The 14,006-nt window shown below is 39.0% G+C and overlaps 1 protein-coding gene across 1 annotated transcript in view; it reads right to left on the bottom strand.

Moving 5' to 3' along the window:
• Positions 1–11,982: 11,982 nt before the first annotated feature.
• Positions 11,983–14,006, bottom strand: part of HMCN1 (hemicentin 1) — a gene marked incomplete at its 5' end in the record, with an annotated part of 521,222 nt that continues 519,198 nt past the window's right edge. Inside the window, one exon of the mRNA XM_082648266.1 lies at positions 11,983–13,543. Within this exon, the coding sequence (XP_082504392.1) occupies positions 13,177–13,543 (367 nt within the window). The 3' untranslated portion in view covers positions 11,983–13,176. The remainder of the gene's footprint in view (positions 13,544–14,006) is intronic.

The raw sequence follows: 14,006 nt of genomic DNA, 5'->3' as shown, positions 1-14,006 counted from the left end.
CTGTAGATTATTTTGGGTAGTATAGTCATCTTGACAGTAGTGATCCAATCTGAGAACACAGTATATCTTTTGATTTGTTTGTATCATCTTTGATTTCTTTCATCAGCATCTTATAGTTTTTGGAGTATAGGTTTTTTGCCTCCTTAGGTAAGTTTATTCCTAGGTATTTTATTCTTTTTGATGTGATGGTAAATGGGACTGTTTCCTTAATTTCTCTTTCTGATCTTTCATTGTTAGTGTATAGAAATGCAACAGATTTCTGTGTATTAATTTTGTCTCCTGAAACTTTACCAAATTCATTGAAGAGCTGTAGTAGTTTTTTGGTAGTATCTTTGGGATTTTCTATGTATAGTATCATGTCATCTGCAAACAATGGAAGTTTTACTTCTTCTTTTCCAATTTGTATTCCTTTTATTTCTTTTTCTTCTCTGATTGCTGTGGCTAGGATTTCCAAAATTATGTTGAATAAAAGTGGTGAGAGTGGACATCCTTGTCTTGTTCCTGACCTTAGAGGAAACGTTTTCAGCTTTTCACCATTGCATACAATGTTAGCTGTGGGTTTGTCATATATGGTCTTTATGTTGAGGTAGGTTTCCTCTATGCTCACTTTCTGGAGAGTTTCTTTTTTATCATAAGTGGATGCTGAATTTTATCAAAAGCTTTTTCTGCATCATATGGCTTTTATTCTTCAATTTATTATTGTGGTATATCACACTGATTTGCAGATATTAAAAAATCCTTGCATCTCTGGGATAAATCCCACTTGATCATGGTGTATGATTCTTTTAATGTATTGTTGGATTTGGTTTGCTAGTATCATGTTGAGGATTTTTGCATCTGTGTTCATCAGTGATGTTGGCCTGTAATTTTCTTTTTTGTGGTATCTGTGTCTGGTTATCAGGGTGATGATGGCCTCATAGAATGGATTTGGAGATGTTCTTTCCTCTGCAATTTTTTGTAATAGTTTGAGAAGGTTGGGTGTCAACTCTCATCTAATTGTTGATAGAATTCACTTGTGAAGCCATCTGGTCCTGGACTTTTGTTTGTTGGAAGTTTTTATTTTATTTTTAAAAATTATTTTTGTTTCTTTATTTGGCTGCATTGGGTCGTTGTTGCTGTGTGTGGGCTTTCTCTAGTTGTGGCGAGCGGGGGCTACTCTTCGTTGTGGTGTGCGGGCTTCTCATTGTGGTGGCTTCTCTTGTTGAGGAGCATGGGCTCTAGGTGCGCAGGCTCAATAGTTGTGGTGCATGGGCTTAGTTGCTCTGCGGCATGTGGGATCTTCCTGGACCAGGGCTTGAACCCATGTCCCCTTCATTGGTAGGCAGATTCTTAATGACTGCACCACTAAGGAAGCCCCAGTTGTTGGAAGTTTCTAAATCACAGTTTCAACTTCAGTACTTGTGATTGGTCTCTTCATATTTCCTATTTTTTCCTAATTCAGTCTTGGAGATTGTACCTTCCTAAGAATTTGTCCATTTCTTCTAGCTTGTCCATTTTATTGGCATCTAGTTGCTTGTAGTAGTCTCTTATGGTCCTTTGTATTTCTGTGGTGTTGGTTCTAACTTCTCCTTTTTCAATTCTGATTTTACTGATTTAGGCCATCTCCTTTTTTCTTGATGAGTCTGGCTAAAGTTTTATCAATTTTGTTTATCTTTACAAAGAACCAGCGTTTAGTTTCATTGCTCTTTTCTATTGTTTTTTAGTCTCTCTTTCACTTATTTCTGCTCTGATCTTTATGATTTCTTTCCTTCTACTAACTTTGGGTTTAGTTTGTTCTTCTTTCTCTAGTTGATTTAGGTGTAAGGTCAGGTTGTTTGAGATTTTTCTTGTTTCCAGGGGTAAGCTTGTATCACTATAAACCTCCCTCTTAGAACCACGTTTGCTGTGTCCCACAGGATTTTGGATCATTGTCTTTTCATTTTCATTCGTCTCTAGGTATTTTTTCATTTCCTGTTGATTTATTCAGTGATCAATTGGTTGTTCAGTAGCACATTGTTTAGCCTCCATGTGTTTGTGTTTTTTGCAATTTTTTCTCTTGTACAGTAAGTCCCCTATATATGAACCTTCAAGTTGTGAACTTTCTTTTTTTTTTTTTACATCTTTATTGGAGTATAATTGCTTAACAATGGTGTGTTACTTTCTGCTTTATAACAAAGTGAATCAGTTATACATATACATTGATTCCCATATCTCTTCCCTCTTGCGTCTCCCTCCCTCCCACCCTCCCTATCCCACCCCTCCAGGCGGTCACAAAGCACCGAGCTGATATCCCTGTGCTATGCGGCTGCTTCCCACTAGCTATCTACTTTACGTTTGGTAGTGTATATATGTCCATGCCTCTCTCTCGCTTTGTCACAACTTACCCTTCCCACTCCCCATATCCTCAAGTCCATTCTCTAGTAGGTCTGTGTCTTTATTCCTGTCTTACCCCTAGGTTCTTCATGACATTTTTTCCCCTTAAATTCCATATATGTGTTAGCATACGGTATTTGTCTTTCTCTTTCTGACATACTTCACTCTGTATGACAGACTCTAGGTCTATCCACCTTATTACAAATAGCTCAATTTCATTTCTTTTTATGGCTGAGTAATATTCCATTGTATATATGTGCCACATCTTCTTTATCCATTCACCCGATGATGGACACTGAGGTTGCTTCCATCTCCGGGCTATTGTAAATAAAGCTGCAATGAATATTTTGTTACATGACTCTTTGAATTATGGTTTTCTCAGGGTATATGCCCAGTAGTGGGATTGCTGGGTCACATGGTAGTTCTATTTGTAGTTTTTTTTTTTTTTTTAACATCTTTATTGGGGTATAATTGCTTTACAATGGTGTGTTAGTTTCTGCTTTATAACAAAGTGAATCAGTTATACATATACATATGTTCCCATATCTCTTCCCTCTTGCGTCTCCCTCCCTCCCACCCTCCCTATCCCGCCCCTCCAGGCTGTCACAAAGCACCAAGCCAATATCCCTGTGCCATGCGGCTGCTTCCAACTAGCTATCTACCTTACTACGTTTGCTAGTGTGTATATGTCCATGACTCTCTCTCGCCCTGTCACAGCTCACCCTTCCCCCTCCCCATAACCTCAAGTCCGTTCTCTAGGAGGTCTGCATCTTTATTCCTGCCTCACCCCTAGGTTCTTCATGACATTTTTTTTTTCTTAAATTCCATATATATGTGTTAGCATACGGTATTTGTCTTTTTCTTTCTGACTTACTTCACTCTGTATGACAGACTCTAGGTCTATCCACCTCATTACAAATAGCTCAATTTCGTTTCTTTTTATGGCTGAGTAATATTCCATTGTATATATGTGCCACATCTTCTTTATCCATTCACCCGATGATGGACACTGAGGTTGCTTCCATCTCTGGGCTATTGTAAATAGAGCTGCAATGAATATTTTGTTACATGACTCTTTGAATTATGGTTTTCTCAGGGTATATGCCCAGTAGTGGGATTGCTGGGTCACATGGTAGTTCTATTTTTAGTTTTTTAAGGAAACTCCATACTGTTCTCCATAGTGGCTGTACCAATTCACATTCCCACCAGCAGTGCAAGAGTGTTCCCTTTTCTTCACACCCTCTCCAGCATTTATTGTTTCTAGATTTTTTGATGATGGCCATTCTGACTGGTGTGAGATGATATCTCATTGTAGTTTTGATTTCCATTTCTCTAATGATTAATGATGTTGAGCATTCTTTCATGTGTTTGTTGACAGTCTGTATATCTTCTTTGGAGAAATGTCTATTTAGGTCTTCTGCCCATTTTTGGATTGGGTTGTTTGTTTTTTTGTTATTGAGCTGCATGAGCTGCTTGTAAATTTTGGAGATGAATCCTTTTTCAGTTGCTTCATTTGCAAATATTTTCTCCCATTCTGAGGGTTGTCTTTTGGTCTTGTTTATGGTTTCCTTTGCTGTGCAAAAGCTTTGAAGTTTCATTAGGTCCCATTTGTTTATTTTTGTTTTTATTTCCATTTCTCTAGGAGGTGGGTTAGAAACGATCTTACTGTGATTTATGTCACAGAGTGTTCTGCCTATGTTTTCCTCTAAGAGTTTGATAGTTTCTGGGTTTACATTTAGGTCTTTAATCCATTTTGAGCTTATTTTTGTGTATGGTGTTAGGGAGTGATCTAATCTCATACGTTTACATGTATCTGTCCAGTTTGCCCAGCACCACTTATTGAAGAGGCTGTCCTTTCTCCACTGTACATTCCTGCCACCTTTATCAAAGATAAGGTGTCCAAATGTCCGTGGGTTTATCTCTGGGCTTTCTATCCTGTTCCATTGATCTATATTTCTGTTTTTCTGCGAGTACCATACTGTCTTGATACTGTAGCTTTGTAGTATAGCCTGAAGTCAGGGAGCCTGATTCCTCAAGCTCCATTTTTCGTTCTCAAGATTGCTTTGGCTATTCAGGGTCTTTTGTGTTTCCATACAAATTGTGAAAATTTTTTTTGTAGTTCTGTGAAAAATGCCAGTGGTAGTTTGATAGGGATTGCATTGAATCTATAGATTGCTTTGGGTAGTAGAGTCATTTTCACAATGTTGATTCTTCCAATCCAAGAACATGGTATATCTCTCCATCTATTTGTATCATCTTTAATTTCTTTCATCAGTGTCTTATAATTTTCTGCATACAGGTCTTTTGTCTCCTTAGGTAGGTTTATTCCTAGATATTTTATTCTTTTTGTTGCAGTGGTAAGTGGGAGTGTTTTCTTGATTTCACTTTCATATTTTTCATCATTAGTGTATAGGAATGCCAGAGATTTCTGTGCATTAATTTTTTATCCTGCTACTTTACCAAATTCATTGATTAGCTCTAGTAGTTTTCTGGTAGTATCTTATGATTCTCTATGTATAGTATCATGTCATCTGCAAACAGTGACAGCTTTACTTCTTCTTTTCCAATTTGGATTCCTTTTATTTCCTTTTCTTCTCTGCTTGCTGTGGCTAAAACTTCCAAAACTAAGTTGAAAAAGAGTGGTGAGAGTGAGCAACCTTGTCTATTCCTGATCTTAGTGGAAATGCTTTCAGTTTTTCACCATTGAGGACAATGTTGGCTGTGGGTTTGTCATATATGGCCTTTATTATGTTGAGGAAAGTTCCCTCTATGCCTACTTTCTGCAGTGTTTTTATCATAAATTGGTGTTGAATTTTGTTAAAAGCTTTCTCTGCATCTATTGAGATGATCATATGGCTTTTCTCCTTCAATTTGTTAATATGGTGTATCACATTGATTGATTTGCGTATATTGAAGAATCCTTGCATTCTTGGAATAACCCCCACTTGATCATGGTGTATGATCCTTTTAATGTGCTGTTGGATTCTGTTTGCTAATATTTTGTTGAGGATTTTTGCATCTATGTTCATCAGTGATATTGGCCTGTAGTTTTCTTTCTTTGTCTGGTTTTGGTATCAAGGTGATAGTGGCCTTGTAGAATGAGTTTGGGTGTGTTCCTCCCTCTGCTATATTTTGGAACTGTTTGAGAAGGATCAGTGTTAGCTCTTCCCTAAATGTTTCTTAGAATTCACCTGTAAAGTCATCTGGTCCTGGGCTTTTGTTTGTTGGAAGATTTTTAATCACAGTTTCAATTTCACTGCTTGTGATTGGTCTGTTCATATTTTCTATTTCTTCCTGGTTCAGTCTTGGCAGGTTGTGCATTTCTAAGAATTTGTCCATTTCTTCCTGGCTGTCCATTTTATTGGCATAGAGTTGCTTGTAGTAATCCCTCATGATCTTTTGTATTTCTGCAGTGTCAATTGTTACTTCTCCTTTTTCATTTCTAATTATCTTGATTTGAATCTTCTTCCTTTTTTTCTTGATGCGTCTGGCTAATGGTTTATCAATTTTGTTTATCTTCTCAAAGAACCAGCTGTAGTTTTATTGATCCTTGCTATTGTTTCCTTCATTTCTTTTTCATTTATTTCTGATCTGATTTTTATGATTTCTTTCCTTCTGCTAACTTTGGGGATTTTTTGTTCTTCTTTCTCTAATTGCTTTAGGTGCAAGGTTAGGTTGTTTATTCGAGATGTTTCCTGTTTCTTAAGGTAGGATTGTATTGCTATAAAGTTCTCTCTTAGAACTGCTTTTGCTGCATCCCATAGGTTTTGGGTCGTTGTGTCTCCATTGTCATTTGTTTCCAGGTATTTTTTTATTTCCTCTTTGATTTCTTCAGTGATCACTTCATAATTAAGTAGTGTATTGTTTAGCCTCCATGTTTTTGTATTTTTACAGATCTTTTCCTGTAAGTGTTATCTAGTCTCATAGCATTGTGGTCAGAAAAGATACTTGATACCATTTCAATTTTCTTAAATTTACCAAGGCTTGATTTGTGACCCAAGATATGCTGTATCCTGGAGAGTGTTCCATGAGCACTTGAGAAAAATGTGTATTCTGTTGTTTTTGGATGGAATGTCCTACAAATATCAATTAAGTCCATCTTGTTTAATGTATCATTTAAAGCTTGTGTTTCCTTATTTATTTTCATTTTGGATGATCTTTCCATTGGTGAAAGTGGGATGTTAAAGTCACCTACTATGAATGTGTTACTGTTGATTTCCCCTCTTATGGATGTTAGTATTTGCCTTATGTATTGAGGTGCTTCTATGTTGGGTGCATAAATATTTACAATTGTTATATCTTCTTCTTGAATCGATCCCTTGATCATTATGTAGTGTCTTTCTTTGTCTGTTCTAATAGTCTTTATTTTAAAGTCTATTTTGTCTGCTATGAGAATTGCTACTCCAGCTTTGTTTTGGTTTCCATTTGCATGGAATATCTTTTTCCATCCCCTTACTTTCAGTCTGTATGTGTCTCTAGGTCTGAGGTGGGTCTCTTGTAGACAGTGTATATATGGGTCTCATTTTTGTATCCATTCAGCCAATCTGTGTCTTTTGGTGGAAGCATTTACATATAAGGTAATTATGAATATGTATGTTCCTATTCCCATTTTCTTAATTGTTTTGGATTCGTTATTGTAGGTCTTTTCCTTCTCTTGTGTTTCTTGCCTATAGAAGTTCCTTTAGTATTTGTTGTAAAGCTGGTTTCATGGTGCTGAACTCTCTCAGCTTTTGCTTGTCTGTAAAGGTTTTAATTTCTCCATCAAATCTGAATGAGATCCTTGCTGGGTAGAGTAATCTTGGTTGCAGGTTTTTCTCCCTCATCACTTTAAATATGTCCTGCCAGTCCCTTCTGGCTTGCAGAGTTTCTGCTTAAAGGTCAGTGGTTAACCTTATGGGGATTCCCTTGGTGCTTTTAATATGTTTTCTTTGTACTTAATTTTTGACAGTTTGATTAATATGTGTCTTGGTGTATTTCTCCTTGGATTTATCCTGTATGGGACTCTCTGTGCTTCCTGGACTTGATTAGCTCTTTCCTTTCCCATATTAGGGAAGTTTTCAACTATCATCTCTTCAAATATTTTCTCAGTCCCTTTCTTTTTCTCTTCTTCTTCTGGAACCCCTATAATTGGAATGTTGGTGCGTTTAATGTTGTCTCAGAGGTCTCTGAGACTGTCCTCAGTTCTTTTCATTCTTTTTTCTTTATTCTGCTCTGCAGTAGTTATTTCCACTATTTTATCTTCCAGGTCACTTATCCGTTCTTCTGCCGCAATTATTCTGCTATTGATCCCATCTAGAGTATTTTTAATTTCATTTATTGTGTTGTTCATCGTTGCTTGTGTCATCTTTAGTTCTTCTAGGTCCTTGTTAAATGTTTCTTGCATTTTGTCTATTCTATTTCTAAGATTTTGGATCATCTTTACTATCGTTATTCTGAATTCTTTTTCAGGTAGACTGCCTGTTTCCTCTTCATTTGTTAGATCTGGTAGGTTTTTATCTTTCTCCTTCATCTGCTATGTGTTTTTCTGTCTTCTCGCTTTGCTTATCTTACTGTTTGGGGTCTCCTTTTTGCAGGCTACAGGTTCTCAGTTCCCGTTGTTTTTGGTATCTGTCCGCAGTGGCTAAGGTTGGTTCAGTGGGTTGTGTAGGCTTCCTGGTGGAGGAGACTAGTGCCTGCGTTCTGGTGGATGAGGCTGGATCTTGTCTTTCTGGTGGGCAAGTCCACGTCTGGTGGTGTGTTTTGGGGTTTCTGTGGACTTATTATGATTTTATGCAGCCTCTCTGCTAATGGGTGGGGTTGTGTTCCTGTCTTGCTAGTTGTTTGGCATAGGATGTCCAGCACTGTAGCTTGCTGGTCGTTGAGCGAAGCTGGCTGCTAGTGTTGAGATGGAGATCTGTGGGAGATTTTCGCTGTTTGATATTATGTGGAGCTGGGAGGTCTCTTGTGGACCAGTGTCCTGAAGTTGTCTCCTCCTCCTCAGAGGCACAGCACTGACTCCTGGCTGCAGCACCAAGAGCCTTTCATCCACACGGCTCAGAATAAAAGGGAGAAAAATTAGAAAGAAAGAATTAGTAGAAGTAGAAAGAAAGGAAAGAAAGAAAGAAAGGAGGGAGGAAGGAAGGAAGGAGGGAAAGAAGGAAATAAGGAAATAAGAAAGATAAAGTAAATTAAAATAAAGTAAGGTAAAATAAAATAAAGTTATTAAAATAAAAAATAATTATTAAGAAAGAAATATTAAAAAAAAGAAACGGATGGATAGAACCCTAGCACAAATGGTGGAAGCAAAGCTATACAGACAGAATCTCACACAGACGCATGCACATACACACAAAAAGAGGAAAAGGGGAAAAAATCATAAATTTGCTCTCAAAGTCCACCTCCTCAATTTCAAAGATTTGTTGTCTATTCATGTATTCCACACATGCAGGGTACATCAAGTTGATTGTGGAGCTTTAATCCGCTGCTTCTGAGGCTGCTGGGAGAGATTTCCTTTTCTCTTCTTTGTTCTCACAGCTCCCAGGGCTCAGCTTTGGATTTGGCCCCGCCTCTGCATGTGTGTTGCCGGAGGGCGTTTGTTCTTTGCTCAGACAGGACGGGGTTAAAGGAGCAGGTGCTTCGGGGACTCTGGCTCACTCAGGCTGCGGGGAGGGAGGGGTACGGAGTTCGGGGCGAGCCTGCGGCGGCAGAGACCGGCGGGATGTTGCAGCAGCCTGAGGCGCGCCGTGCGTTCTTCTGGGGAAGTTGTCCCTGGATCCCAGGACTCTGGCAGTGGCGGGCTGCACAGGCTCCCCGGAAGGGAGGTGTGGATAGTGACCTGTGCTCGCACACAGGCCTTTTGGTGGCGGCAGCAGCAGCCTTAGTGTCTCATGCCTGTCTCTGGGGTCTGCGCTTTTAGCCGCAGCTCGCGCCCGTCTCTGGAGCTCCTTTAAGCAGGGCTCTTAATCCCCTTTCCTTGCGCACCAGGAAACAAAGAGGGAAGAAAAAGTCTCTTGCCTCTTCGGCAGGTCCAGACTTTTCCCCGACTCCCTCCCGATTAGCTGTGGTGCACTAGCCCCCTCCAGGCTGTGTTCACCCCGCCAACCCCAGTCCTCTCCCTGCTCTACAACCGAAGCCCCAGCCTCAGCTCCCAGCCCCGCCCGCCCCAGCGGGTGAGCAGACAAGCCTCTCGGACTGGTGAGTGCCAGTCGGCCCTGATCTTGTGTGTGGGCATCTCTCTGCTTTGCCCTCTGCACCCATGTTGCTTGCTCTCCTCCACAGCTCCGAAGCTTTCCCCCTCTGCCACCCGCAGTCTCCGCCTGCGAAGCGGCTTCCTAGTGTGTGGAAACCTTTCCTCCTTCACAGCTCCCTCCCACTGGTGCAGGTCCCGTCCCTGTCCTTTTGTCTCTGTTTATTCTTTTTTCTTTTGCCCTACCCATGTACGTGGGGAGTTTCTTACGTTTTGGGAGGTCTGAGTTCTTCTGCCAGCGTTCAGTAGGTATTCTGTAGGAGTTGTTCCACGTGTAGATGTATTTCTGGTGTATCTGTGGGGAGGAAGGTGATCTCTGCATCTTACTCTTCTGCCATCTTCTGGAAGCCTAAGTTGTGAACTTTCAAAGATGTGAACGTGCATTTGTATGTCCAGTCATGTAAGTTAGTTCACATGTCTGGTGTACATTGTCATGTGCATGCTTCCTCTACAAGCGGTTGTGCTTTTGTGTACTTTACTGTACAGTGCTGTATAGAGTACAGTAGCACAGTATTTTTATTTCAAGCCTGGGATGTCCAGAAGGAAGCGTAAAAGCAGTGGTGATGTAGCTGGTCCTGCTAAGAAGTGCCAGGAATTGGAAGCCCGGAGAAAGGATGAAGAGAGACAAGAGAAAGAAGTAACTGAAGAGATTCACGACACAGAAAATGGCAAGGGAATTTACTTTATTTGAGGAGGCACTGTTAGTTTTTGAGGCACAGGACCCGGATGTAGAACAATACATGAAGGTTGCAGCAGCCATCCAGAATGCAAACCAGGGCTACCATGTCATCTGTGATGAGAAAAAAAGAGCTACTACCCAGACATCACTGGATGGTTTTTTTCAAGAGGGTAAATTGAATCCAGCAAGGAACCAAAACCTGTACCATCGATGTCAGGCTTGAGTGAAATTGCAGCTTGCTCTTGCTCTCCATCTATTGCTGATGATCCTTCAGCTCTACCATTTCCCACCTCCTCTCCTGCCTCCAGTCAGTAACTCTTCTTGCCTGTTCACTCGATGCTGGCCCCTGTATGCCATCTGTTGTATTACTGTAGTTTTAAAGGTACTGTAAGATTAAAAGTGTTTTGTTTTTTGTGTTTTTTTATGTATTATTTGTAAGAAAAGTATTATAAACCTGTTACAGTACATTACTATATAGCTGATTGTGTTAGTTGGGTACCTAGGCTATCTTTGTTGGACTTACGAACAAATTGGACTTGTGGACACACTTTTGGAATGGAACTCATTTGCATGTAGGGGACTTACTGTAGTTGATGTCTAATAGCGTTGTGGTCGGGAAAGATGCTTGATAAGATATCAATTTTCTTAATTTTACGGAGGTTTGCTTTCTGGCCTAGCATGTGATCTATCCTGGGGAATGTTCCATGTGCACTTGAAAAAAATGTGTATTCTGCTTTTCCATGGAATGCTCTATAAATATCAAGTCCATCTGATCTAATGTATCATTTAAGGCCTGTGTTTCCTTATTGATTTTCTGTCTGGATGATCTCTCCATTGATGTAAGTGGGGTGTTAAAGTCAGTGTGGTTCAATTAAGAAGAAGCTCAATGGTCAAAGTCATGTGCTGGAATTGTTTACCAAAGTAGGCTGTAAAGTATCCTTTCTAGGGACTAAGGAGTTGAGCAGCTATCTTGATTATATTAAACCAGCATTCTCCAAATGTTCAGTGATATATTACAATATATTGGGGACAAATGTTTGTGATTAAACATTTTGGTAATTGTGGACTTGAACAATTTAAATTTGTTTACTACTGAATTTCTAAGATTATTTAAGTATCAGTACTCATAGTAAATATTTAATAGGAGGACATGATATATAGTGTTTCACAAACTTCTTGATATTGGAACTCAGTCGACCCAGCTATTGTTCTGTAGAATATTCTTTGGCAAACATTGATTTAGATAATCACCCTCCTGACTGCCTGGCTGTGGACTAGATGATTTTTCCAGGTTTCTTTGAATAATGTGAGCTAGGTAAACATTCTTCAATCATAGGCCATGATCAGACCTTTGCTAGCTTATTACCTATCACAGGTAGATGAAGTCACATCGTGTGATGCAAAACTGTTACCTAGGTGAGAAAACTGTCATGAAATGGAGATACTCTTTAACGTGGAGTCATGGGAGGTAGAAGGTATGACATTTTTGTGACTAATTAGCTGTGTTGCCTTAAGGAAGTTACATAAGTTATCTGAATCCTAGGATCCTGACATATAAAATGTGAATAATACTATCTCAAGAGCTGTGATGATTAAATTATGATGTGTATGACATACACATATATGTATGTGCATCTATAAACTTTAATACTTTAGCTATAAGGAAACAAATTTTAGGTTTTCAAAAACGTTAAGAAAAAGGATGTGAAAATTTTATTTAGGCAGGTTTTACTGTAACAATGTTATTTTTTTATAAAATAACTTTATAAAAGAGTCCATCAAGATATTATATAGAAAATGCACACGAAGGAAATATATGTACACTTCATAAAAATAGAATACATCCTGGCAATTGCTTCCAGAGTTACCACCATTTACAGTGTATTGACGTTTAACGTTTATGCTAATTTGAACATACAAGATTTTCAAGAAAAACAAAACTGTCCCACCTGTATTTAAAAAAAATTGTTTCCAATTGACAGGAAAATTTAAAAAGTCTAGAATGTAAAAGTTATGGAGATGGGACTTCCCTGGCAGTCCAGTGGTTAGGACTTTGCCTTCCAATGCAGGGGGTGTGGGTTCAATCCCTGGTTGGGGAGCTAAGATCCCACATGTCTCATGGCCAAAAACCAAGACATAAAACAGAAGCAGTATTGTAACAAATTCAATAAAGACTTAAAAAAAAAAAGTTATGGCACTAACTGAATAGAAGACCATGTCAAAAATGTTAGAGCAAAGATCCATGCCATAAATAATCACTGAGGACAAAAATATTTTTTTCCTATTATCCTAACTGGTTCAGCTGGTTCCACAAAGTCACTGAAAATAATCTTATTTTGGATGTTCAATCAAGGTGAGCATCATTTGGTATCAAAACTTTCTTAGAAGCTGTACTATATTTCTACAATGAGTGGTATTTCTTTCTTTCCTAAGTGAACGTAAGTATGTAAGTCGTATTATAAAGTATTAATACATAAAAAAAAGCATCTTCATAAGTTACTCGGTAAGCTTTGATCAAAACACATAGCAACCAGTTTTATTATTCTAAAAATGGTTAAATGCTCAAATCCACTTGGATTTTTTTTTTTCTTTTTTTACAGGAAATTATCTTAGCTACTATGTTACTATAACACATCACTGATGGGTCCTGTTAGATGTTCAGGATAATCTTTGCGAAGTAACTGCTCCAGTGTAATAAATAAAGAAAATACTAAGGGACTTTTCTAGACCTTACCAAAAGATATGACCGTGGTGGGATCATGAAAATACCTCAGCAGTACCAAGGAAGGCACACAAAAAAGCATAGCACCATTTTCAAGTTGCCAAGATTGCAACTGCTCAGGAGACAGTAATCTGGAAGAGAACGCGATTCCCATGATATATGCAGTTTAATTATGTGGATTAGGCTTTGGAGAGCTGCTTAGTATGGATAGGCAGACACAGCTATATAAACTATGAATGTGGTCTGATAGTCAATGGTCCCGTTGGCACTGTAGGATAAGGCTTGAACCCTCATGCGGTAGGTCTCTGGTTCTCGTAGAGGTCGTGTTGTGTACACCACTCCTTTAAGGTTTTCATCCCTTAAGGCAAAAGGAACAGTCTGTTCCTCATCTATCATGAGGAAAGTTGTCCTGGGATGCATCACTCCATCCTGTGTGTATGCAACCAGCCGGATCAAATCCTGATTGGCGTCTATTCCAAATGGGAGGGAGACAAGTTTGTATTCCAAGGCATACGGGCTCAAGGCACATTCCAAATCATTGGGTGGACAGTTCTTGAGGCAGAACCTAAGGACAACAAACACATGAAATGTATACAGTTATCTTGGCTTGGAAGCAGGAGAAAGCATGATGCAGGTGATCGTGATCCATGACAACTTTCGGGCATTAAAGGCAGGAGACAGTCTGACTGCAAAGCACTAAGGCTCACCCCATGTTCTGTGTCATTAACGGAAACCAGATGCCAGATGGTGATGAGAGTGTGCTGGTCTAGAGTCATATATCTCTCTCAGCTCTATTAAAATCAGAAGCTTTTGAACCGTTGAAAAAAGTATGAGTACCACAAGATTGCCTTTAAAATGAAAAGTCAGTTTTGGAAAGAGAAGCATCTGCACATATATTGGAAACAAGGACTTCTTAAAGAGAGGAATGTAAATGATTTAAAAATTTTAACATCTACCCTAAGACTATTTGAAAGCGGAAATAGAATATATTGATATTTGGTTTACTTTTCTAAAAATAATGAAAGGTC

This window comes from Grampus griseus (genome assembly GCF_964374135.1).
Source record: "Grampus griseus genome assembly, chromosome: 1".
NCBI classification, from domain to species: Eukaryota; Metazoa; Chordata; class Mammalia; order Artiodactyla; family Delphinidae; genus Grampus; species Grampus griseus.
The sequence above is the reverse complement of the archived record's forward strand: the minus strand, read 5'-3'. Positions and strand labels throughout refer to the sequence as shown.